This window comes from Equus asinus, chromosome 4 (assembly GCF_041296235.1).
Source record: "Equus asinus isolate D_3611 breed Donkey chromosome 4, EquAss-T2T_v2, whole genome shotgun sequence".
NCBI classification, from domain to species: domain Eukaryota; kingdom Metazoa; phylum Chordata; class Mammalia; order Perissodactyla; family Equidae; genus Equus; species Equus asinus.
Window position 1 is genome coordinate 93,735,870 of NC_091793.1, and position 25,619 is coordinate 93,761,488.

The 25,619-nt window shown below is 37.5% G+C and overlaps 1 protein-coding gene across 38 annotated transcripts in view; it reads right to left on the reverse strand.

The window, feature by feature from the left end:
- The window catches only part of NEB (nebulin), a 214,018-nt gene that overhangs the window by 128,768 nt on the left and 59,631 nt on the right, over positions 1-25,619 (reverse strand). For all 38 annotated transcript variants that reach the window (XM_070507751.1, XM_070507750.1, XM_070507749.1 and 35 more), the window contains exons 46-64: positions 24,565-24,771; positions 21,708-21,812; positions 20,464-20,571; positions 18,637-18,948; positions 18,303-18,509; positions 17,748-17,852; positions 16,578-16,685; positions 13,595-13,906; positions 13,199-13,402; positions 9,803-9,907; positions 8,467-8,574; positions 7,834-8,145; positions 7,182-7,385; positions 6,779-6,883; positions 6,585-6,692; positions 5,199-5,510; positions 4,698-4,901; positions 4,108-4,212; positions 1,296-1,403 (exon numbers count right to left, since the gene is read on the reverse strand). In XM_070507751.1, coding sequence (XP_070363852.1) covers positions 1,296-1,403; positions 4,108-4,212; positions 4,698-4,901; positions 5,199-5,510; positions 6,585-6,692; positions 6,779-6,883; positions 7,182-7,385; positions 7,834-8,145; positions 8,467-8,574; positions 9,803-9,907; positions 13,199-13,402; positions 13,595-13,906; positions 16,578-16,685; positions 17,748-17,852; positions 18,303-18,509; positions 18,637-18,948; positions 20,464-20,571; positions 21,708-21,812; positions 24,565-24,771 — 3,339 coding nt within the window. The remainder of the gene's footprint in view (positions 1-1,295; positions 1,404-4,107; positions 4,213-4,697; positions 4,902-5,198; positions 5,511-6,584; positions 6,693-6,778; positions 6,884-7,181; positions 7,386-7,833; positions 8,146-8,466; positions 8,575-9,802; positions 9,908-13,198; positions 13,403-13,594; positions 13,907-16,577; positions 16,686-17,747; positions 17,853-18,302; positions 18,510-18,636; positions 18,949-20,463; positions 20,572-21,707; positions 21,813-24,564; positions 24,772-25,619) is intronic.

Consider the following 25,619-nt stretch of genomic DNA (forward strand, 5'->3'; position numbering starts at 1 on the left):
TAACACAGTGCATTGAACAGGCAGTAAAATGAGTGTCTGGTTCCTGCGAGGATGAAATGCTCTAGGTCAAGGGCTACCTGCAGCAGCAGCAGAGGAGAATTTATTATTTCATAATGGGTTCAGGCATACAGTGGGGGTGGCAAATTTTTGGCCTCATTTTGAAACCTGATTATACTGGTGAAGCTGATGTAACAGCCCAATTGGTTAGAGCATGCTCCTAATAAAGTCACGGTCTCTAGTCTCTCATGGGCCAAGAATGTTTTTATTACTCCATGTCCAATGACTTCGGCCTGCAATCTGAGCCAATTACTCAAAATACGTGCTTCTAGTCTCAAAAATAGCTGAGTGAGAAAGTATAGATGAGTCAGCAGGAGGCAGTGGTACAGTGGAAAGGAACAAGGTTGTTTGGAGTTTCAACTCCACCACCCACTAAGAGTTTGATTTTAGGCAAGTTGCTGAAGCAATCCACAAAATGGGAACAACAACAATATTCACATCCTGGGGTAATTATGAAGAGTAAGTGAGGTAATGCATGTAAAGCTCTTAGCACAGAGTTCTCAATACATCTTGGTTATTATTATTTCATTATTTATTATTACTGGCACAAATCCATTTGTGGGGAAGGTCCAACCTACATAGATTAAAGTGAGTCATTGACATGATCTTTCAATAGAAAGCACAGCAAATAGTGGGACTTGAGTTTTAGACCAGTGGTCTGTTCCGATTCCCTGTGGCACCAGGAAAGGATGATGGTTTTCTTCTGGGAGCTGCGAGCTACACAGCCAGGAGCTATTGTTAAGGGTGAGAACTTGGGCTGGTAGCCGCCTCGGGTACTGATTATTGCCTTCTTTTCATAATCTTACAAGGGCAAATGGCAATGGCAAGTATCATAAGCATTTTTTGAATATTGTATATTAAAGTGCTGTGTAAAGTAAGGCATTTACTCTCCTGGGGAGAACTTAAGTTTATGAAATACACTTTCTATCAGCACTGTGATCATTTTTATACAAACATCTCCAAGCCTGCAGCTGCACTCCAACTGTTTCCACAAGAATGGATCTTTCTCTATTCTTGGTGAATCAGTTTTCACTGAAGATACTGTGTCCTAAAGGTTACAAACCCCTTTTATCAACATGAAATTTTTCATTTCCCTCAAAACGAGGTTTTTGAAAAATTCCACACAAACGCATCAGGATATATTTTCAAAGATCCAGGAAAGTTCTTTTTAAAGATTTAGTTCAGTGAAAATGTCACTTCAGACTGATCACGTACTCAGAATAAAATTGACAACTCACATCACTGACGATGTCCCTGGAGGCCTTGGCTGCCACGATCGGGATGGCATCACTTCGCAAGTCATAGCCTTTCTTCTTTGCTTCTTCATTGGCAAGTTTATACAGACTCTACATTTGGGGGAAAAAGAAATCAGTTGGATGTTGACATTAATATCCAAAAACTAACAGGAGACTGGAATAATCCACTAAGTTCTACACAGGTAGGTGCCTACAATAATCTCACTTTTGAGAGTTCTAGCCCTTCTACATATTTTGCTGAAGACTTAAAAATGATACCTATAGAGAACATCGCATCTTTGTTTTTTATTTTAAAACTTACGTTGAATTAACTATACGTAGATATTATATATCATTTAAAAAATTTTACTTACAATAAATCAGTTTTGAAAACAACTGGAAAAATTACTCCGAAACTCATAGGCCTAAGGTGGTAAAAATGTGAATCAGAAAGACTTGATTAACTATTGATCATGGAAATTGATTCGATTCACTCTTATTCTGCACTGACTCTATGCCATGACTGTGATGGGTACTTGGGAATCAAAGATGAGTATGCGACCTCTCCCATGTTCAAGATTTCTGGAAGAATTGATGGAAAGACTCAAAACCTATGGAACAAGCTGCCAAAAAGTCAAACTACAAGAGCTGATTCAACCATATTATTAACGAAGAACTCCAGGAAGGAATAATTTATTCTGAATTGAGAATCAGGAAAGTTTCTGCAGAGGGAGTGACCTTTGTATTGACCCTGAGTGACGAGTATGGTTTCAATAGACTGATGTCACAGTCAAGGGCAGAGGAAGTTGAATGAATTAAGGCACAGGGGAGTGAAAGTGCAGGAGTGTCAAAGGAAGGGGGGTGCGGGCCCAGGGAGAAGTGGCAAGAGAGGACAGAAAAGAATGATGCTTGAGGATAAGATGTTTGCATTTAATTCTACAGCAAATAGGAAACGAACAAAAATCTTTGAAGAAGAGTGACATAATCAAATTTGCATTTTATCTTCCTGTCCTGAATGGGAAGGAAACAATAGAAAAGAACTCAGCTGCTGGGGAAAAGACAGAGAAAGCAGACGAGGCAGGTTAGGCAGTCAGCAATCTCCCTGGGTCCCTTCCAATCAACAGCAACACCTTAGCATCTCTGAGCCTTTGCAGTAAAGACACAGTAGAGAATTCCAGAAATGCTGAGTGGCTGGTTCCAGGCACATTTTGTCTCCTAATTCCTGCACATACAATACATACTTTTCTGTAACAATATGGCACCTCTATCACAGGTTTAACTTAAAATTCACTCCTTTTCTATTCGAGAGTAGCACCTGATAATTTTAGTTTTTGGTGACAATTAAGAGCTAGTTATACAATTACCAAATTATACTCTGCACCCCAAAAATAAAATAACTTAAGATGATGGCTAATCTATTTAAAATTTCTAAGTTACATTCTGCAGAAGAGTAATGTACTGTTGATTCATGCTGTCAAAGAAATACTATTTTTCTTGTTGATAGCACAAAGCTGGGGGAAACAACTAATACTTCAGCTGAGAGGCTCTTAGATTCACAAAAATCTCCACAGTATTAAACCAATAGGTTTATTTTGAGAAGAAATTGCAGAGAGATAAATGTCAATCTTTGAATTGAGATTTAAATTGAAAATATATAAATGCAGGACAGAGGAAACCTAGCTTAAGCCCAGGTAAAATGTCTTAGGGTTTCAGTTGATCCCAAGTTCCATGTGTACCAGCAGTGACATAGCAGCCAATGTGCCCTGAGGCACAGGGAGCACAATGGGGGTCAAGTGTCCAGAAGAGGAAATATGACAGTCAACTGTGTTCCACACTGGCCACTCCTTACTCACAGGATTTTGTTCAGTTCTGAGAGCCACATTCCAGCAGGAATGTCATGTGAGGAATGCCCACGAATTTAGGATGTTTGGATTAGAAAGAGCCCCTGAGGTGAGGTAGCAGGGGAGTCCCATGGTAGCTATTCCAACTCCATGGAGGTGGCACAGATTGATTCTGCATAGCCTCAGGGGACTATGTGGGTCTACAGAGAGAAAGCTTGTGACTGATTGTGTTCTGATGTGTTGTGACAACACATCAGAAGCACCTGCTAATGGAATTTTCCAGAACAAATGGGTTGATTTCTGAGATAAGCTCCTTCTCACTGAGAACACTTAAGCAAAGGCAAGATGACAATGTGTTGGGTGGGGACTCCTATGCTAGAGGTTGATCTCTCTGCCTAGACATCTGTGGTTCTGAAATGGTGACACAGGGTTCTATGCTGACGGAGTGAGAAGGAAATGAGTTTGCTAATATGCCCACAGACAAGTCCTCTCCCTTTCTCTGTGTCTCTGTTTCTCTCTCTCAGTGTTATTTGATAGTACTATGATTTCAGTCCTTGACTTTAATCTTATACTTAAAAATCTTAAAATTTTACCCTAAACTACAATTTAGGAAAAATAAATCACACATGGAAAATGTATTTAGCACAGCTATAGAGCATAAGGGGGAGATGCATGTATATTTGGTACATTGCTACGTTCCCAATTGAAGAAATTAATTAAAGAACAAGGTCTTATAATCTCATGGTTACTGCTTAAATCATTAGTTCTTACAAGTTGCACTTCCTAATGATCATTTGTATTTCTTGAAGTTTGAAGTTTAGGATGGTGATTGAGAAATACAAGAGTTGGTATTCATATAAAACAAGAAAAGAGATTCTTTGTAAAGTTGTCATTTAGTATTTTATCACCATGGAACAGATCAATTGAAATAACAAACAGCATGCAAATGTTATAGAATTAACATGTGCCCCCACCTCACTGTAGTTGATCTTGTTCATTCTTGCCAACATAATTTCTGGTGTGTCTGGCATGATGTGGACCTGGGTCTTGTCTTTGTCCCAGGCTTCCGTGTACAAACGCTATCAAAGAAAATATATAATGGCATCAGGAAAAAATTCATTGTGTAATTAACAGAAATTTTCGGGCCATAAAAACTTTAGAAATAAAATAACAAAAGGTTATGCATTTTGTACACATTATGTATCTTATGCACATCTTTAAGTAATCAATTCATAGTAGAACAGATATCTATAAGAGCCTTCTGATAATCTGAAATGTATGTTAACAATTAAAAGGAAATTGAGAATATCTTTTATGCAAAGACGATTTTCCACAAAAATGTCTTTTTATCAAAACTATGAAACAATTACTGAAGTAAATATTAAAATATAATTGACATATCAGATAGATGATAGAGAGATAGACAAACAGACAGATGATAGGTAGACAGACAGATGTCTTTTGTTGCTCAATGCTCTATTTCTTTCTTTTCTTAATTACACTCCCTTTTCTTTGATTCAGCTTTAGGAGTCCTACCTTGGTTCATTGAATTTTGAAGCCTCACCTTGTTCATGGTGATGGCATTATTCTTGGCCAACACTTGTTCCAGAGAATCAGTCACACTGGTAAATTTGAATCTGTCTGGAGGCTGGCGATAGATTTTATCACTCAAAATTTCAGTTGCCCTTTTGCATTTTTCCACATCCAAAGAGCCAATGGGAACCCAGCCGATGCCTCTCAGCCATTGGAGATCTGACTTGTACATATTCTGTTAATACAAATAGTCAATACATATTTATCCCTGCAATGGGAAGACATTTTCATCTGGAGAAAATGAAATAAAGTAAAAGCTCTCTTAAAATATAGTTTGGTGGACAGGCAGGATATCAGACAACACTCCTTTTTGATCTGCAGGGTGAAGGGATTAACTCTCACAAGAAAAGAAGAATTGCTATCCCCCCTTTGCAGAGGCCTGTGAGCTTGGTGCCACTTATTCTACCTTCTCAAAGGGTGTTCATTCACTGATTTCCCACCTTTGCTGTCACTGTGATCCTCAGTTACTCACGTCACTCTGGAGGTCATAGGCCTGCCGAGCATGGATGACATCACTCTGATCAGGCAGACATGTCCACTGGTGCAGGTAGTTCTTGTAGTCCACATCACTCACTAAGGTCTGGCACTTCTTGGCCAGCACCACCCCCAGCATGTCCACGGGGCTGCTGAACTTGGTCTTCCACTTCTCAAAGTCCTTCTTGTACTCCCTGTCACTCTGGATCTTGGCCACATGCATGGACCACATCATCTTGGGATCGTCCTTAATATCTCGGGCTCCAATGTGGTGGCCAAGCTGCTTGCGATAGCCTTCTTTGTACTTGAACTAGAAGAAGAAAAAGACTGATAGTTGCCTATTTTAACTTATAATAAAAAGCAATTACTAGGCCCAGATTTTTCTATTCGTTAAAAACATAAAGATTTTCCTCTGAACATATAAATAATACATGCATTTTGTAAACCATTTAGAAAACAAAGCATATATACATATACAAAAAAGAAAGGAAAATTAAAACATTATTCCGTCATTCAGTGATAACCACTGATAAAACTGCTTTCTGAGCAGTGTGTGTGTGTGTGTATGCACATGTGTGTGGGAGAGAGAGGGAGAGACAGACAGAGAACAAAATTAGAGTAGGAGTCATACTGTATACAGGTTTGCGCCTGCTTTTTTCAGTTATTAAATAAGCATTTCTCCGTGTTGTTAAATATGCTCCACAAACATGAATTTTAATAGCTGCACATATTCCATTATATTGGTATATATTAATACTTTTAACCCTCCTGTGGTTGTTGAACATTAGTTTTAAAATTATGATGGTTAATTTCCATATTATGGAAATAAAAGAAAAATATATGTTTGACTTCATGGACAAAAGAAATAGAAGGATAAAGGTTTCTGGAAATGTGAGCAAATCCATCCTTTAAAGAAAGTAAATAGCCGCAACCAATCACTGGATGTAGATACAAACACACAGTCCACGTGGATGGTTGGACTTCAAATAGAATAATGTATCCTATTCATTCAGCCCTTGTGGGTTCATTGGTCCACAGGGTATTGGCTGGGTTTTGAAGGAATCCTACAATGAGTTCGGTTGTATGTAAGAGACACATCACGTGGAAAAGCCAAAAGGATGTCTGAACTATAGTCAAGTATCCAAGGCTTTTGTTCAGCAAGAAATGGACAATATTTTGAAATGCATGTAGCTAGGGACTCAACCATAGCTAGAATTTAGCCTTTGTGTTGAGAATTTCCTTACCATTATTTTGAACTATTTACTGAGAAAAAACTGTTAGCAAGAACTTTGACCTCATAGCTTACTCACTCTACTATATATCCAGGAGAGAGAAAGAATCTTTGAGCCAAAGCTAAGGCAAAGAACTTTCCAGGTGCACTTACGTCACTTGCAGTGTCTCTGGAGGCCTTGGCCACCCTGATGGGAATGGCATCTAGCCGCATATCATAGCCTCTATTCTTGGTTTCTTCTAGACCAAGTTTGTACAGTTTCTGAAATAGAGATAAATCATCATAAGTTTGATTTGGAAAGTGCAGTGTAAGGAAAATATCTCATGCACCATGAATATATTGCTTACCTCACTGAAATTTATTTTGTTTTGTTTAGCTAGTAAAACTTCAGGGGTGTCTGGCATTATGTGGACAGTAGTTTTATCTTTATCCCAAGCTTCTGTATAGAGGCGCTAAAACAAACAAAAAAGACATGACTAGTGCAGGCCAGTAATGAGTAGATACATAAGAATAATCTGATTCTTAACGAAAGTAAAGAGAATCTGCTCTGTGAGTTGGTATTTGTAACACTTTCAGGTCTAGATATCTCATGTCAATAAGAAGCACAACACTTAACTAAAAACCACTTTAATACCAAGTAAAAAAATTGAATGTGAATTTTCTTTTATAGAGACAGATTTCAGTGTTCACACACACACACACACACACACACACAAACTAATACCTTCCTCAAGTAAAGAAAGGACTTACATGGTTCATGGTAATAGCATTGTTTTTTGCCAAAACCATTGGAATGGAATCCATGAGGCTGGAAAACTTGAATTTGTCTGGGTGCTGACGGTAATTGTGGTCACTCAAAATCTGGGTAGCTCTCTTGTTTTTCTCATCCTCAAGAGAACCACTGGGTAACCAGCCAATGCCTTTTAGCCAATGAAGGTCGGACTTGTACAAATTCTGAAATTGTAAGTGACAAACCACTAAACATAAGCACAACGATATACCCCCAAGGAAATAAACGATCATGTTATATTATACTAAACTAAACATTTCAATGCTTGAATTCTTGGAAAATATTAACATTTTGGTATGTTTTGTGAATCATCAAAATATTCAGATTAGAAGTATGTTTTGAAAAACATTTAAACAGCAGCATGTAGAGAATGACAACTCTTCTAAATCAACAATCTAGAAGCTTCCATCAAAGCAATGAGGGCTTTGTTGGCTCTTTCTTTGTGGAATAATGGTGCCTCCAGACATTTTGATGACTGGATAGAGCGTGAGCATTAGTCCAGGGAAGTGGAACTCAGTTGTGTAAACTCAACTCCCCTCATTTTGGGGGAACTTTGATACTAAGGAAAGTAGACACGGTGTTTTGTTAGCCAAAGGCAAATCTTAGACTCACATCACTCTGGAGGTCATAGGCGTGCCGAGCATGGACAACGTCACTCTGGTCGGGCAGGCACGTCCACTGGTGCAGGTAGTTCTTGTAGTCCACATCACTCACTAAGGTCTGGCACTTCTTGGCCAGCACCACCCCCAGCATGTCCACAGGGCTGCTGAACTTGGTCTTCCACTTCTCAAAGTCCTTCTTGTACTCCCTGTCACTCTGGATCTTGGCCACATGCATGGACCACATCATCTTGGGATCATCTTTGATATCCCGGGCTCCAATGTGGTGGCCGAGCTGCTTGCGAAAGCCTTCCTTGTACTTGTACTAAAGGAAAAAAACACGTCTTATTCCGTTCAAGATTAACTTATGTTGCCATCTTTGTGGCAAATTACAAAGCACATTAACTCCAAATATTTCACTAAACCTAGAGAGCCACAGGTTAAGACTGAAGACTAAATCCAGCTACAAATTCCATACATAATAAATGCACCCTTGAGCTTATCCTCATCTCATATTGCATCTCTGGGATCATTTCATTCTGTTTTAATTTGTTATGAAGATTTTGTTCAATTTAAAATTAAATTAAGACTGCTTTGAAGTGACAAATTACAATCAAATCAGTATGAACAGGGAATAAAGTCTTACTTCACTGGCAATTTCTCGAGATGCTTTTGCTGCTTTGATTGGGATGGCATCAAGGGGAAGATCGTAACCTTTTTTCTTCAGCTCCTCATAACCCATTCGGTAGAGTTTCTGTTAAGAGATGAAAATCACTTTGGGAAAAACTGTTTTCCGTAAACAACTGCAGAATAAAGGATCCAACGTGCTAAATATTTTAAGAGTCCATGAGAATAGTGTCTGTGCTCGAGAATACTCAAATGTAATTGGAAATTATGCCCAGTGATTGCTACTGATCCTGTTTTAAACTTTAAAGCTCTTCATTTACTTAGATCAACAAAATTAAACGTCAGCTCTTCCCAAATTCTTATGAGAATGAGGGAGAAGTAAATTGATAGAGAAATGAAATTAATATCATTTAAGTGCTGCTTTCCAATTAACTTTGAGTGTTTCATTAGAAGTTTTTGTTAGAGAAGAGCAATGCCTTCTTATGTAAAATCTCTAGTGGGGAACAATTGTGTCTAATTGTGTCTCTTCCATGTAGCTAACGCATTGTGAAAGACAGCCTACTTCACAACTTCAGTCTACTTCAGTAGGATCCACATCTCTAGGGAAGAAACAAAGTCCTTCATAATTTTTTAAATGTAAAATTTTTTGAGGAAAATTTAAATGTTGAATTAGACAAAGCTTAAGTGAAATAATTTGTTTCTTTAGATTTGTTACATAATTAAATAATTAAGAATATAATTTACTTTATGCATACTTTCTCCAGAAATCAGATTGTTTAAAATGCCTGTTGATCTTGGACTTGTGTTTACATTTAAGTCCTTTGTGGCACTACTCTAAGACATTTAATGTTAAAGTCCATTAGAGTTTACCATTTATCTCGAAGTATTTAACTTTTACATCTATAAATTTCAGGAGATTATGCTATGATGACAGTGAAAATAAAAATGAGATTCTCCTGTATGGGTTTTTTAATGCTCATTCATCAAAATTTCATCAAATTTCATGTGTGTCAGTCACTACACTAGCTAAGCACTGCAGATTCAACATGAAGTGACTCTGCTGCCAAGGAGCTCCTATCCACATAGGTTAGGGCAATATAAACCATTACACATGACGATATGTGTAACAATGGACTACAAGGAACAGACGGCACTCCCTCCAACTCTGCCTGAGATGGAGAGTGCCAATTATTTTTGATGTTCAAGCTAAAAGCCACGAAATGAGGAATCTAAGTCACATGTAGTTTATTAATTAAAATGATTCAGGTATTCAAAATTACTTCCAAATAAATTCACTGCCTTGGAAGCAATTAAAATGAGCTTTCTAAAAACATACACTGAATTTGGAAACTTACATCACTTGTATTCATTAAGTTTGCTTTTGCCTGAATAATGTCAGGGGTGTCAGGCATGATGTGGACTTGAGTCTTGTCCTTGTCCCAAGCTTCTCTATAGAGTCTCTAAAATAGAAATAAGAGTTTTTCAGTGGTATTCGTAAATTAGTGAATGACATAGTTAACAACAAACAGGAGTACTGAATTCAAATGAGTTAACTGTTATAATTGATAGCATAAGCAAGATATAGGTAATGTATTTCTTGACTTATCTGGGACATAACTGACTTTCAAAACATAGATTATGGATTACCTTTTCAAAGTTACAGATAATCCTGCCTGTAAGAAATCAACCCAAGTAATTAGAGCCTTGCCAAGATCATCAAATGGAGCAGCAGTTTTCCATTCTGTTGGATTGCAAAAGTCTCCCCCATTGTTTAATTGGGAGACGGCCTTGCCTTTTCAAAAGGTGACAGATTCAAGTTATGTCTAGAAATTAGGGAGTCTCATTTCCTACGTGGTTTATTACTTATAGTTGTACCTCATAATTATTTTGGAGAATTAGGATTCCCCAAAGGATTTTGTATGAGAATTTATCAAAATCTCTCATATGTCCCTGTCGTTCTTCAACAGAAGACAAGGGGACCCAAACAAAAATTTCACTGATTACTAAAACTAGGGGGTGCAAGTTTGACACAAAACAGGATGTTTACATTGTCAGAGAATCTCCCCACAAGATACTTGTCAATTAAAAAGGATAAAATAGTAACTTGACAGTGGAGAAACCTGGCAACACTATTTTAACCAAGTGGTCAAAGTTAAAATTATTAGTAATGGAACAAATCGATATCATGTGTCTGTTGATGTGATACATGGAGGAGGATACAACGTGTGTTATCCTGCTGAAGAGACAAAACCTGAATCTAATCATGAGGAAACACCAGACACATCCAAACTGAGGGAGAGTCTACAAAATAACTGACCAGCGCTCTTTACAAACATCAAGGACTTGGAGGACAAAGAATAGGGAGGAGCCAGTCCAGATCAAAGGAGACGGAAGATATGACAAACAAATCAACATGTGATCTTGGATTGGATCCTGGATCAGAAAATACTTATTTTGTATAAAGGACATTAATGGTAAAGTTGAATACATTCTGTAAACTAGCATTGTTTCAACATTGATTTCCTGATTTTGATCACTGCACTATGGTTATACAAGAGAATGTTCTTGTTTTCAGGAAATACACACTGAAGTATTTAGGGATAGAATGGCGTCATGAAGCAACTTATATATATATATATATGTGTGTGTGTGTGTGTGTGTGTGTATATATATATATATATACACATACATACATACATGAGATAGAAAGAGAGGGAGGGAGAGGGAGAAAGAGAAAAAAAGCAAATATGGCAAAATGTTAACAACTGGGGAATCTGGCTGATATATATATATATATATATATGTAAACATATATAAATTATTTGTATGCTTTTGCAACTTTTCTGTATGCCTGAAATTATTTTAATATAAAAATTTTAAAAGTCTCATTGGTTCCTTGGCCTTGTCAATTTCTCTCAGAGGTGTGAAGTGTGGGGCATGCGGGGTAGGCGCTTTTTTCCTTACAGTCCATAGAACCCAGAGAAGCCTATTAAGACCTTCAGGACCAAAACAAAGCAAGTCTTGTGAATTCCTATAGGTGTTTGTCCTGGTTCTGCACTAACCTTTCTGATTAAGAAAAATCAGAGTTTCTCAACCTTAGCACTATTGGTGTTGTATACTAGATCATTCTTTGTTGTAGGGGGCTGTCCTGTACATTTTGGGATGTTTAGAAGCATCCCTGACTTCTATCCACTAGATGACAGTAGCATGCCACCCTCAACCGAAAAGATGACAACCAAAAAGTTCTCTAGGTGTTGCCAAATGTCTCCTGTGGGACAAAATTGTCCCTGGTTGAAAACCATTAAGCTGGACCATTTCTTCAATGGCATGTGTTACTTTCACCCCATGGAAAACAGAGAAAAATGCTAATATTTGTTTATAGTAGGACAGATGTACTCGTCTATTTAAAAAGGGAGACAACAGGCTCAAGGACGCAGGTGGCCCTTTTCTGATGCCTGAGGGGATCAGTGTCTTAGCATTCCTGTAAACAAGGCACACCATTGGAGAGGTCTGTCCTGAGGCATTGATGTTGAGAAATTTCCTGATCCCAGGTTTTTCTCTTGGCCACATTATTAGTTCAGCGCTTTGTAAATAGCCCTGTTTCATGGAGAGAAAAGAAACTTGGATTCCAAAAGGGGAAATATTTTGCATAAATTTGTTGCTTTATTAGTCAATCTGTTGGATTCAAATTGTCATCATAAAAACAAAAAAAAGAGAAGAAATGAAAACTTGAACATTCATAATAAATGTGACAGCCCAGCATTTACTATAAATTTTGGATATCAAAATTGCAAGAAGTCTGTGAAGGCTTCACTGAGAAGAGAGGAGCTACGGTTTATCAAATGCTTACTATAAGCTGATCATGGGCTTTATTTATTCTATAAAACCTAATATATATATAATATACTAATATATATAATATAATATATAATATATATCAAATATATATCATATTATATATATTTAGATCCTTCTAAGACGCAAACGTTTATTATTATGTCTCAATTTAAACTTTCTTATCAATTCCAGAATCTCAGTGCACATAATTCAGCTTTCTGTAATTTTCAGGGTTATGCTTTTAACTGAGCAATGATGAGTAATGTTTTCCTTCTCTGCATGTAATAACTCTACGCTGCTATCTTTCATTTATTTTATTCAATAAATTTTCACTGAGCACCTATTACCTGCCAGACACTGATGTCAGTGCTAGAGAAGAAAATAAGTTGAAGATGGGATATATATACTATATATATACACTGTATCTATAGTATTGTCTATTTATCTTGATTCAGCCAAAGGAAACGCATTATAGTCACTTGGCAGAAAATACACTCTTTATAACATTTCCACTGTGCCTGTGTAAGGTATTCAGAATATCTCCCTATCATACACTTTACTCCAACAAAAAAAATCTGGGTCTTTAATGTATTCAACTTTCAAAGAAAAAAGTATGTTCAATAGTTTTCTTATTACATTTTGGATAAATAAATAAATAAGTAAGTAAGCAAGCTTTGGGTGACACAAATTGATACTAACCCAGTTTTACATAATCTAGTGTAGGTAGTTGGTAATTCAAATGAAGCAACCAAATATTATGCTATTTGCAAATATTAAGCAAAAGCATTATGTTGTGTTGTGCTATCCCGTGTGATGCAATGCTGTGCATTCTACTAATTTATCCAGCAAGTGCTACCGAGCACCTACCAGATATCAGGCCAGATTATTTTACTTATTTCCGAAGTGTTACTCACATCACTCCTATTTTTGGCATTTGTCTTTGCCAGAACTACATCCATGGCATCAGGAATGCTGGTGAACTTGTTTTTGTCTGGAGGTTGACGATATTTCTTCTCACTGATGATTTCTGAAGCCCGCTTATTTTTTTCTGCCTCCAAAGAACCCAGGGGACTCCATCCTATGCCTTTCAGCCATTCAAGATCAGACTTATACAGATTCTGTGAATACACAAAGCAAGCCATCAAATCCCATCCTCGTCTGGACTCTTGACTCAAATGATTCTACACATTATAAACATTTCAGATATTCAGTAATACTTCCTCTTTCTAGTTTCTGTCTTTTTACAACTAAATGGCTACTCATACGACAGATGAGGTAAAATACAAACATTAGATTTAATAGAAACTGACCTCACTCTGTAGGTCATAAGCTTTTTTAGCTTGAATAACGTCATTCTGGTCGGGCAGGCATGTCCAATGGTGCAGGTAGTTCTTGTAGTCCACATCACTGACCAAGGCCTGACATTTCTTCGCCAGCACCACTCCTAACATGTCCACTGGGCTGGTGTACCTGGTTTTCCACTTCTCAAAGTCCTTCTTGTATTCTCTTTCACTCTGCATTTTGGCTACATTCATGGACAGCACAAGTTTTGGATCATCTTGGAGACTCCGGAATCCAACATGATGGCCGAGTTGTTTGCGGTAGCCTTGTTTGTATTTAAACTGGAATCAGAGAAAACAGTTCTTTTATTAACAGAAACAGAGGTCAAGTTAAGCTCAGTTTGCTTTATTCTCACGTTTGTTTTCCGAAACTGAAATGAGAGTAGGGATGTCTACGTTAACTTAGTAAGAAATGTAAAACGAGTGGAGGCTTTCAAAGAAATGTAATGTCATTGAGTATCAAGAGAGGTTATGAGGAGCAATTAATTCCAACTAGAGGCAGAAATATATGCTGGAATGTGTTAGACATTTTGTATGCTACATCAGGGTAGTGTTTGATAAAGCTCTTGTGATATCTTTATGGGAACAATGGAAAAGTAGGGCTGAATGGCAGAAAAGTCAGGAAGATTCAGGACTTGATGAACAGGCCTAATAGCATAGATTAATTTATTAAGCAGCAAGATTTTTAGTGGTTTGTTATATGGCTATGCCATATAAACTTGTTCTGCTCAAGATCCATATCTTCATGCACATGTGTCTACAAATAGCTAAATATGTTAGATTAGAAAGAAAATTACACAAGATCTCAATATATTGCCAAGATGGGTCAAAATGAACTACATAAACTTAGGAGAGTAAAAGTGAAATGCAGTATTTAGATTCAATTGGGAGAACTTGCGTTAGTACTAGATGACAATAACAGTAATAATAATAATGACAGTAATAATAGCATTTACTTGAAGCTAGATGCTGAGCACACATTACACCTCATGGAAGTAGGTTCTACTCTCTCATGATACTCAACTTCATGGTTATGTATATTAAAAATACTCAGGAGTTTAAGTTGACTAGAAGCTCATTACGGGAAAGGTGACAAAATGGCTCATAAAAAAAGTAGTGTCATAGATTCCGTAGGAGCAAGTCAGAAGCTCATTAACTCTGGCCTGATCTCCTGTAACAGGAATACGACACTAAGCATTCTATTCTGTTTTGAGAAGAAATAGAATAAATCACAAGTAGAATGATCAGAAGATTGGAGGATTTACAAAACTAAAACCAAAGCAGAATGAGTAAGAAACTCGAAATGTTTGAAGAGATAGCAGGGGGAAGATGAAATAAGCTACTTTGTGGTGTTCTAGAACACAGACCTAGAGCTGATCAGTAACATATTTAAGTTCAAAACAAGGAAATAGATAATGACAATCAGGGATAATCCAACAAGGAAATGACCTGCCCTGAAGGACAGAAAAATCCTTCTGTTTGTGAGTATCTACAGACTGGAAAACTACCTGTTGGAGATGGAGAGAAGGTAGGACATTGAGTGAGAGATTAATTAAACAACCTTTAAGTTATCTTCTAACTCTAAATTCTGTGATTCTAATAGATTAAATTAAGTATTCATAAAAATAGCTCTAATTTCCTGAAATTTGACACATATAAGAACCATGTGAAACTGAGAGAAGATACAATCTCTACAATAGTGGGAAAATTCATTTGTAGTTCATTTAATTTTAGAATAAGATTTCAAAAGGTTCTAACTAATAGGTTCACACAAAAAGAAATTAGGTACTATCAAATGTGTTGTTAGGAAATTATTGACACTATTTCTTCAACTCCTAAACTACCTTTACATTATGGGGAGCACATAACATTAAATGAAAATGAGTTTGCTTTCTGGGGAACATTCAAGTATCATTATTTCCTTAGGTTCATCACCACATTGATTCATTTTAATGAGGTATTGACCTGCAAGCCAGAGAATGGGTAATGTGTCATCTAATTAATTTTCCAACACTTCTAGAGTGCCACAAATTAACTGAATGAGAGCGAATCTCCCTTTATATTCTTAGAATTTGTTGTCAGGTTCTGTCTTTAAACACTCTTCCTCTCCAAACAAAATCCTTGTTTCGTTATGTTTTAAACATTTTGATTAAGAGATTGTGCTTCCCTATGAAATTCTGGTAATTTAGTCTCTATAATCCAAGTCCTCTGAATTTTTTGTTGTTAATTCTTGGGATTAACAAAATGATACATTTATCTACATGCAGAATATGTAAGTTAAATATTTGTAAAAATTTAGTTGATCAATAGGCACTATATCTAGTTTATTCACCAAATTTACTACCCCTTCCAATCACAGCCAGAAGTTGCCTTGGAGAGTGAATATCCTTATTTGATGAACTTTGGTCCAGATATCCAGCAGAAAGTTAAGGCCTCTGGATCTTAAACCTAAATTCCTGAAACTTCCTTTATTTTCTATACCCCAAGCTAATTTATCATAATTACGTAAATGCAAGGACAAGCTAAATAAAAAGAATTGGCAGCTAATTTTTAAATATATGCATACTAAAATCTCTGAACATCAGTTGTTGAGGTTGGTTTTCTGGCACTTTGAATTTGTCTAAAATAGACAAATAGAAACCAGGAAAACTATTTTCAAGTGAGTAGGGAAAAACTGAAATCTCTGCTTCCTTTGTAACCTCTAGAAACAGCATCTTAGTGTGGCGGATCTTAGGGTTCCTCTGGCTCAACCTCTATTCAGGAAGCCCCTTTTTTTTATATTTGATCAGTGAGAAAGAAGAGTGAATTTTGGGTAAATGAAGAGGGTAGGAGAAAATGAAGGGGACAGCATTACATTTTAAAAGCTAAGGACTATCTGTAAAAATACTTACCAGCATTAAGGTACCTGATTCAGACAAATATGTATCCTTATAAAAGTCAAACTAGTACTTACATCACTAGCAATGTCTCTTGAAGCTTTGGCCAACTGTACAGAAATTGCATCAACTGGGAGATCATAGCCTTTCTTCAAAGCTTCTTCCCATCCAAGTTTATAGTGTTTCTGAAAATTAAAGAAATTTTGTAGCATCATCTGATGTATATTAAAACTCCAAAAGATTATTGAACAAAAAGTTTACCTAGAGAGCAGATGTCAGATTCTAACATCATCTACCTTATCTCTAAAGATATGGGTAAAAATGAAACAAGCTGTTTAACAGGGCAGTGACTAAGCATCTCATGATCTGGCTTGCAATTCCTGGCTCTGAGACCTCCTGGTGGTATAATTGAACAGGACCTTTTCTGTTCAGAAACAATACGGGCATATCAGTTTTATCAGGTACCTTCCCCTTGCTGCTAAGTACAGTCTGGCCTCACTATTTTGAACACAGATGTTAAAATAATTGATAGCCAAAAAAAAGTCAGGTAATGGGTCCTGCCCGGTGGCCCAGCAGTTAAGTTCACAGGTTCTGCTTCAGCGGCTGTTAGCTCGGGGCTAATTTTCCTCAAAAAAAAAAAAAAGTCAGATAATTAACAAAGTGTTAATTATCTAAGTGATAAAAGTATGGATGATGAAATACCTTTTATAAGGTACAATAAAGGAGTTAACCTTTCTGAGTCAGATTCATTGAATGGATGTGTGTGTGTTAAAACTGGATAATAATAAAAATAGTTGAAAGTCTTCCAAGACTTACTATGTGTCAGGCACTGTGCTGAGAGCCATACGTGGAATTTCTCATTTGGTCCTCACAGCAATTCAATGTCATAGGCACTTTTACAGTCCCAGTTTTAAGGATGAAGAAACTAAGGTTTAGATCCAATATTCTAAAACTCATAAATGGCAAAGCCAAAACTCATACTAGGTCTGTTGGATGCAATATTTTCTTTCAGCAGTTATTGATTGATTTCCTGCTCTGTGCCAGGCACAATGAATGCTGAGACAAACAAAACAGGCACAGCGCCTGCCCCTAGGGAGCAAACAGTCGCAGCTGAAGCTCTTTGCAACATCCCTAGGCTAGCCAGTTTGTCACTCATTTCCACTGCTTCAGCATTTACATAAATTACTTACCATTACATCATTTAATATGCTTAATTCGTTTCAAGCCAAAGTTTTATGTAGCTTTACCTGACTGTATGCTATTTGATTCTGCTTGGCTTGTAAGATATCTGGGGTATCTGGCATCACATGAATCTTCGTCTTATCTTTGTTCCAATCGATGGTGTATAAGTGCTAGAGAGTTAAAAAGAAAAAGACACTTGAAATTTGAAGAACTTTTTAGGATAAATAGGAAAGAAAAAGTATAACAGAGCACTTGAATCACTCAATTTCAATTAGATTAAATTAATTTAGTAACTAAAGCAGTATACAATTCAGAAAAGACACCAAAAACAAACTCAGATTTAAAAAAATAATTTTTTAGATATTTTCTATCTTCTAGAATGGATTGAAAGTACTTAAGATACAATAATTTAAAAAACAAGTAATTTCTAACTCAATTAGAAGGGAAAGGGAAATAAAAATAAGAGGTAGGCAGCAGAAGAAAATGTGTGGGAGAATGTTCTGGAATTGTTTGCCACTGCATGGCAGTGGTGGATCCAAATCAAATTTCCCAAACAAGAACCGGAGGCTGCTAGGCCTGCTTCCCTGGGAGCTGTGTGGAAGGACCACTGCTCTGGCTACCTTGTTCATAGTATGCGCATTCTGCTTGGCAAGAACCATGTCCATGGAGTCTGGCAGCTTCTTAAACTCGAAGTTACTAGGGTGCTGGCGGTATTTCTTATCACTGGCATATTCAGTTGCTTTCTTGGCCTTCTCCACTTCTAGGGAACCAGCTGGACTCCAGCCAAGCCCTTTGTACCATTCGTTGTAGTCTTGCTTATATTCATTCTATAAAGAGAAGAGGCAAATTCTACTTTACCTTGTCAATTTAGACACAAAAGTGTTGCATAAAATCCTGTGATCTCCCTTCCCATACCAGGAATCCAACTATCACCCAAAAAGAAGAGAGCCTTACATCACTCTGTAAGCGATTCATATTCTTGCTCAGCTCGATGCTCATGGCGTCTGGAAGGAGGACATACTTGTGAATCAAGTGCTTGTAGTTGGTGTTGGTGACGTTGGCTTGGGCATCCTTGGCAGCTGTGACACTGAGCATGTCGGCAGGGGTGTGGTAGCTGGTCTTAGTCTTCTCATAGTTTTTCTTGTACTCCCGATCAGATTGCATCTTAGCCACTTGCATGGAATGGACTAATTTGGGATCATCTTCAAGACTACGGAAACCAACCATTTTCCCCCTCTCCTTTTCATAATTGTGTTTGTATTTATACTGTGAAGAAAATTTGAATATTTATTCAGAGAAATTCCCTTGGCTGGAAATCATTCTAGTGTTAATAGTCTATATTTCATGAAAAGGTGATATTTGTACGGAATTCTACAGTTCACAAAACACATTTTTTGCATTTGTTTGTGTAACTTGATACAACAACACCTTGTGAGGTAGATAGCAAAGTTATTATTACTGCCCCCATTTTACAAGAGTAAGCTGGGACCCAGAGAGGTGAGTGGCTTGCTAAGGTCACTAAGAATTAGACCCAGCTCTTGCAATGATACACCATTCTGACTTCCACACATACTCTGTTGTTAGTGCCAAAGAGATTTTTAGTAGGTAATAAGAGTACAGCAAATGAGAGAAAAAGCAGAATGTTCTAAGCAGTTTAATGCTGTCCTGAGAAATCATCCAGCCAGTCTTTTACTGATGAGAATAGGCTCAGTTACGAGATACACAGTATAATTTTAAAGTGGCTTACCATGTGTGACACTTCTTTTCTCTTAAGACTCTCTATACTGGTACAATGGGAAAGAAATTTTACTATTTATCTCCCAACTTCCCTCCATAGAGGGGTCATCCTGATACATGGAAATCTTATTTTGCTTCTCTCTCGTGGCTCTGAGTGAGCAAGTTAGGCAGTAGGAACTGGGAGAGCCAAATTACTCCAGCATAACAGAGGGAGAAGAATTTGGAGACCTCAGGACAGTATGAGCGGCACAGGGATGGATAAGAATGAAAGATGAAGAACAGAGATGGAAGAGGAGAGAGAAAGTATAACTTGGGGGTGGGGAACTAAGGAAAACATGCCCTGAAATGTGCTCCTCTCTTTACCCCAAAATCATTAAAGGCTCACTGTAAGTGAATTTCTTGTGGAAACAACCAAATGAAAGAATTAAATTTCATACAGGTGATGTGTTACGGCAGTGTTGTGTTGGCACACCAGCTCTCTGGGGAAAAAAGCCCTAATGTGTAGTGTTTGTCAGTTTCTGTGGTATCAATACTCCCACCGTGGTTGATGTCAAGCTACCAATAGTTTAACAAATGATTTGCAAAATTCTCCATTATTTAGTAATCAATTGTCATGAGCCCAAAAGATCGGCACCCCAAGCAAACCACTTCATGATACATCCCATTAGGAAGACAGACCCTAAGAGGTAAGAGGCCAAAACAACACAAGTCTTTCTCCAGGAAAACTCGGGTTTTGGGTGAAGGGCTTTGTGTTTCCACAGGCCACAGCCTTGGTGATGGAGTTCAAAGTAAATTCACCCAGATTTCACGAGTCAGGGAGCTGACATTTATGTGGTCATCATGTGGGTAGCATTCTGTTTTTTCAGAAATATCAGAGGAAACACAAGAGCAAGTCTAAGAAGCAATCACGGAAGAGAATGAGGCTATTGTTAGTAGGCACACTTTTTTGCATATTTTATCCACTTCGTGTTTCCAGAACTCAGCACTTATTATTTCCGTAGCTTAGCAAGCCCCAGCCAGGTGACCGCTCCCCTTCAGACTTACATCACTTGCAATATCTCTTGAAGCCTTGGCAGCTTTGATAGGAATTGCATCAGTTCGAAGATCGTAGCCCTTCTTTTTAGACTCTTCCAAAGAAAGTTTGTAGTGTTTCTGTAATAAGAGGTAAAAGAAATAGTTTTCTTTCTAAACAGGAAATAGTTCACTAAACAGGAAATAATAGTTTTCTAATAGTTTATTAGAAACTTAATAGAAATTAATAAACTATTAGAAAACATATTATATTATAAAACTAATAGTTTTCTAAATAGGAAAGTCTGGATTTATTTTAAAAGAGCAAACTAGCACCACAGCATCGTTTTTATCTTTCAGCGGAATGCTTCATGCAGTTCAACAGTTGAATGTTCTCACAAGTAACATAATTGCGTTTGAAAAAAATATAGTACAAACTCAAACATATCTTCAAGAAATCGCTAAAAGAAGTAAAAGTTACTAGTCTCTATTAGGCTGTAAATATGCTTTAAAAATATGAAAGCCCAGTAGATCCTTATTGATGCATTTTATTAAAAAAAAAGTCAAGGGAAGACTACAAAACAGCCATATTCTTACATCAAAAGAAAACGTCACTGTTTTGCAATTGACATTTTTATTTATGTAATTGTGTGGATTTACAATCCAAAAAGCAGTCAGCCATCCCAAATTCCTACAGAATTCATATAAAAGAAAGAAAAAAAAATCTGGTAGTATTAGAGGATTTCCTAGCAACTCTGGTTAGGATGAAAAAGAAGTGAAAGAAAACACCTATGCATTTTCTAACATTAAGTTGTGCATATTCCTTATCATGAGGCTTGCTCCAAATTCTTCAAAATGTTCATCTTCCCTTTCCATTTAACTTTTCCTAAGATCCACTGTTTAGGATCGTCTCAAAAGCTTGGTGGAGGGACTCTCTAAGAACGAAGGCTTAGGATTCTCTTTTCCTTTTTTTCTTCTCCTGGCTCCCAAGCCCTTCTCTTCCTGCCAAGTCTCTTAGTTTAATAAGGAGTGTCTGCCCCTAAAACAAAATCCAACCGCCTTTCAAATTCCTAACTGCTGGGCCCAAGCCCCATCAATAGGCCTACTCCAATTCTTAGCAAAGAAAGATTAGAAAGAGAAACATTCTCCTTTGTGGAGTCCCGCTATTATTTTCAAAACATTCACTCATATAATTGAGGGCCATTAATTAGTTACTTTATTTCTACTGGTTCTAATAGGCAAGAAAGAAAGATGACAACAGGGAGAATTATACTTACATCACTCATATTAATTGCATTTGCCTTTGCCAGAATAATCTGGGGGATATCAGGCATGATGTGGACTTTGGTCTTGTCAGCCTCCCATGCTTGTTTGTACAGGTGCTAGAAAGAGAAAGAAACAGTGGAAGTTAGCATTTAAAATCTTAAAAGGAGCTCGCTTAGTACATATATATATCATTGTACATAAATATCAATATTTTAAGCATTTTTATTAGCTAGATTTTATTTTTAAGAATTTAAATGGAAACGGTGCTTATTCAAATACTACAGTGTGGAGGATGTAAGATGGAAGGTAAAATGCACTATCCTCCTCTTTTACAGCCTGGAGGTAGCATCTCCACCTTAAAATTTTTTATGCATATTAAATCCCACATGTGGTCCCTTTTTAATATAGATGAGGTTATATAACACATAATGTTCTACATCTTGCTTCTTGACTTAATAATATAGGTAAGACATCTTTTATTCTTCTTAAAGTAATGTACTTCATTCACTTAGAGAGCTTCATAGTATTCCAGGAGCAGGTGGAACTCAATTGATTTAACCAGTTTTCTATGAACAGAAATTTAATACGTTCTTTGCAGTCTTTTTCTGCTGCAAGCAATGGTGCCATGATCTTTGAGGTGGACATGGAGATGCACCACCCAGACCCCATTCAAGGAAGGGCTTATTGGCAGATAGCTCCAGTTGTCACCTGCGTCAGTGTTTGCTGCCTCACTGGAGAGCACGCTCTTCCCTGGTGGCCACATCCAGAGACTCATCAAAGTAGGGGCACGAGGGCCTGGCCACTTCCGCCCAATGCAGGACACTTCTGGCAGGCCGCACACACTCAAGAGCCCTCTGTGGGATGGGCCCAGGCTTGGTATGGCCTGCAGCACTGTCCACTCCTCCTTCTGCCCAGTCCTCCCTCCCACAGGTACCAATCCCTAAGAAACGTCCCATACTCCAAATTCCATCTCAGCCTCTCCTTTCGGAGACCCTAACCTGCAAAAAATATTATTGCGTGTATATTTGTATGTACGTCTTTGTATATGTGTGTATCTTTGCACATACACAAGGATTTCTATAGGGTATGGAGTACCTGATGTTTTACTTTTAACAAATATTAACAAAATGTTAATTAAAAGTTTGCATTAACTCCTTTGCCAATACTATATATAACATAACTTTCTAATCTTTGCAAATTAGGTAAGTGGAAAAATGTTATTTCTTTGTTTTAGCCAGGTTTAATTAAAAAACAAAAACAAAATTCTTCTAGAGTCTTCTTCTAGACGAGGGTTTAATAAACTTTTTCTGCAGTAAGCCAGATAGTAAATAGTTTAGAATTTGTGGGCCATAGAATCTCTGTTATTAACTGCTTAACTCTCTTGCTGCAGCGCAAAAGCAGCCGCAGACAACACGCAAACGAAGAGCTGTGGCTGTGTTACAATAAAATTTCATTTACAAAAATGATCTGACTTCTGCTCTAGACCAGCCCAATCCAATAGAGCTACCTGCAGTGACGGAAATGTTCTGCGCAACCCAGTAAAACAGCCCCTAGCCACATGGGGCTACTGGTCACTTGAAATGTGGTTAATGTGAATGAGGAACTGAATTATTAATATTATTTCGTTTTAATTAATGTAAACTTAAATAGCCAAATGTGACTATTGGTTATAGTACTGGACAGTGCAGTTCTAGTGGAAAGAACAATAGCTAGTCATCAGAGTCCTGGTTCTAGTCCAGACCCACTCATTGACCTGCTGTGTGTCTTTAGACGAGTTGCCTTGCCTCTCTGGGCCACACTTTCCTCAACTCTGCAATGAGGGGATTCAACCTGATGATCACCAAGGAATCTCTGAGTGTTAGTATTGCTATTTCTATGATTCTCATCTTGGCATTATTATTCTGAAATGGTAATCATTAACATTGAAAAAAATGAAAAGTTTAATTTAATATTTAAAAAATAAACACATGTTTGTGATAGTTTAAACACTAAATCTTAAAGGGGGCATTGATATTTGTGCCTTGTCTTTTAGGCAAGTTCCTTTCAAGGAGTTTGATCTTCTTGACAAACCTGTCTGTTTTTACTCTTAGAAGACTCCAGGGGATTTACTCAGAGACTGAGCATAATACAGCTTGATCTTTCTAGCACAACTAGGACCATCATTTTCTGCAACTGTTTCATGTTCAGGTCCAAATAATTTTTTCCCCTTTTTTGCTAATAATAGCATTTGTAACTGTGATCTGCACAATATAGCCAATGCTGCTGCAATTATTTTATGACTTGCAATTTAAAAACAGATGCCCAACGTCGATGTGCTTTTTGGTCCTGAAATCTACTGAGGGCTAAGAAATGTAAAACTACAGTCAGGCTTCTCTGAAGGCTGGAATCATTAATGATTCAAGGAAGTGCTGGTGGAGAACAATTGCTCTCGGGATTGCCCAGAGATGGTCCTGGCATGGAACACTGCTATAGCCACGTAATCTGGGAGTTTTCTTTTATCCCATCAAAGCAGCAAGGAACGACGGGTGGGCTGCAACACCCAGCTGTTATCAGCCAAACAATCTGCCAATTCAGCGTCATGAACTTCTACTCAACCCCACCTTAGACAATTTTCAAGAATTGCATTAAAGGAAAGCGTTCATATTTATTTTGTTATGTCTATTAGATAGGGTGATTCATTGAACATTTGGAGGGGCACTAATTAGAACCAATTTTCATCTTTTTTTTTAACTACAAGGCCCTTTTGGAAGGTAGAGTGAACATTAATTATGATGCCCTAAAACTGTTAGCAAAACCTATAGATTAAATTTAAGATATGCCTGGATTCTTCCTGACACATATGCAACCCTACATTATTCAAAGACTTACTTCATTCATAATTTTTGCATTTTTCTGGGCCAAAACCATGTTCATTGAGTCCATCAAGGTGGAATACTTCAAAGTGTCTGGGTGTTGCCGGTACTTCTTTTCACTGATAATCTCCATGGCTTTCTTGTTTTTCTCAGCCTCCAGGGAGCCCAGAGGGAGCCATCCCATGCCCTTCATGAAGTCAGCATAGTCAGCTTTGTACTGATTCTGCAAAGGAGGGAAAGTTCAAGAGTGAAAAACCCCAAACTTTCAAGAACCATGAGTGCGTAATTAATTCCATAAGTTTCTCTTCAGTTTTCAACCAATAATATATTGAACTATTTTTATCCCTAAACTTCTATCTTTTTAACATTTCTTTCATGAGAAATTAAAAATAAACAATAATATCTTTGTGATTTATTTGTTTTTCTCAATGCCTTCATAAAGAAAAAATGCTAAGGAATACCAAATAGATTAATCTACCATGTGACTATTATCTCAAGACAGGTGACTATGCTGGTCCAACTTTCTTACAAAAATTCCCAAGTTCCCTTGCATAACAGATGACTTAAGAGACCCCATTTCTCTCTTTCATTATAAGTCTTTGATCATCCACTGTTGCAACTTCCCTCAGGTATGACAGAAACCTCACTGGTATTTTGTGCAAATGTTGTTTTTTTCCTCCTCAGCTCGGGCATTTTCTTCTATCACTCTATCCTGGTTGCTTTCATTTGGGCACTTATACAGCTCCCTGGCAATGAACAGTTCAACTCTTACATTCCCAAAGAGAAATGTAGGCTTAGCATGGCCTGCCTTTGGTTCCTAATTTAAATTCACTTTTCCCAGCCACCAAATGGCTTCTGTAGCTGAACTCCTGGCTCTCTGCTCCCCGTGCCTTCCTCACACTCATTCTGACAGCTGCCTCAGCCATCATCTCCTCAATATTTCATCAGTAAGTAAGAGAGGCAATTACAAAGTTGGAAGTAAGGGAATGAAAGCTGCTTGGAAGTGAGGGGCAGGAGCTTGTATCAAGTTATCTGACTTCCTGCTTTCTGTCTTACTCCTTTATCAGGGGC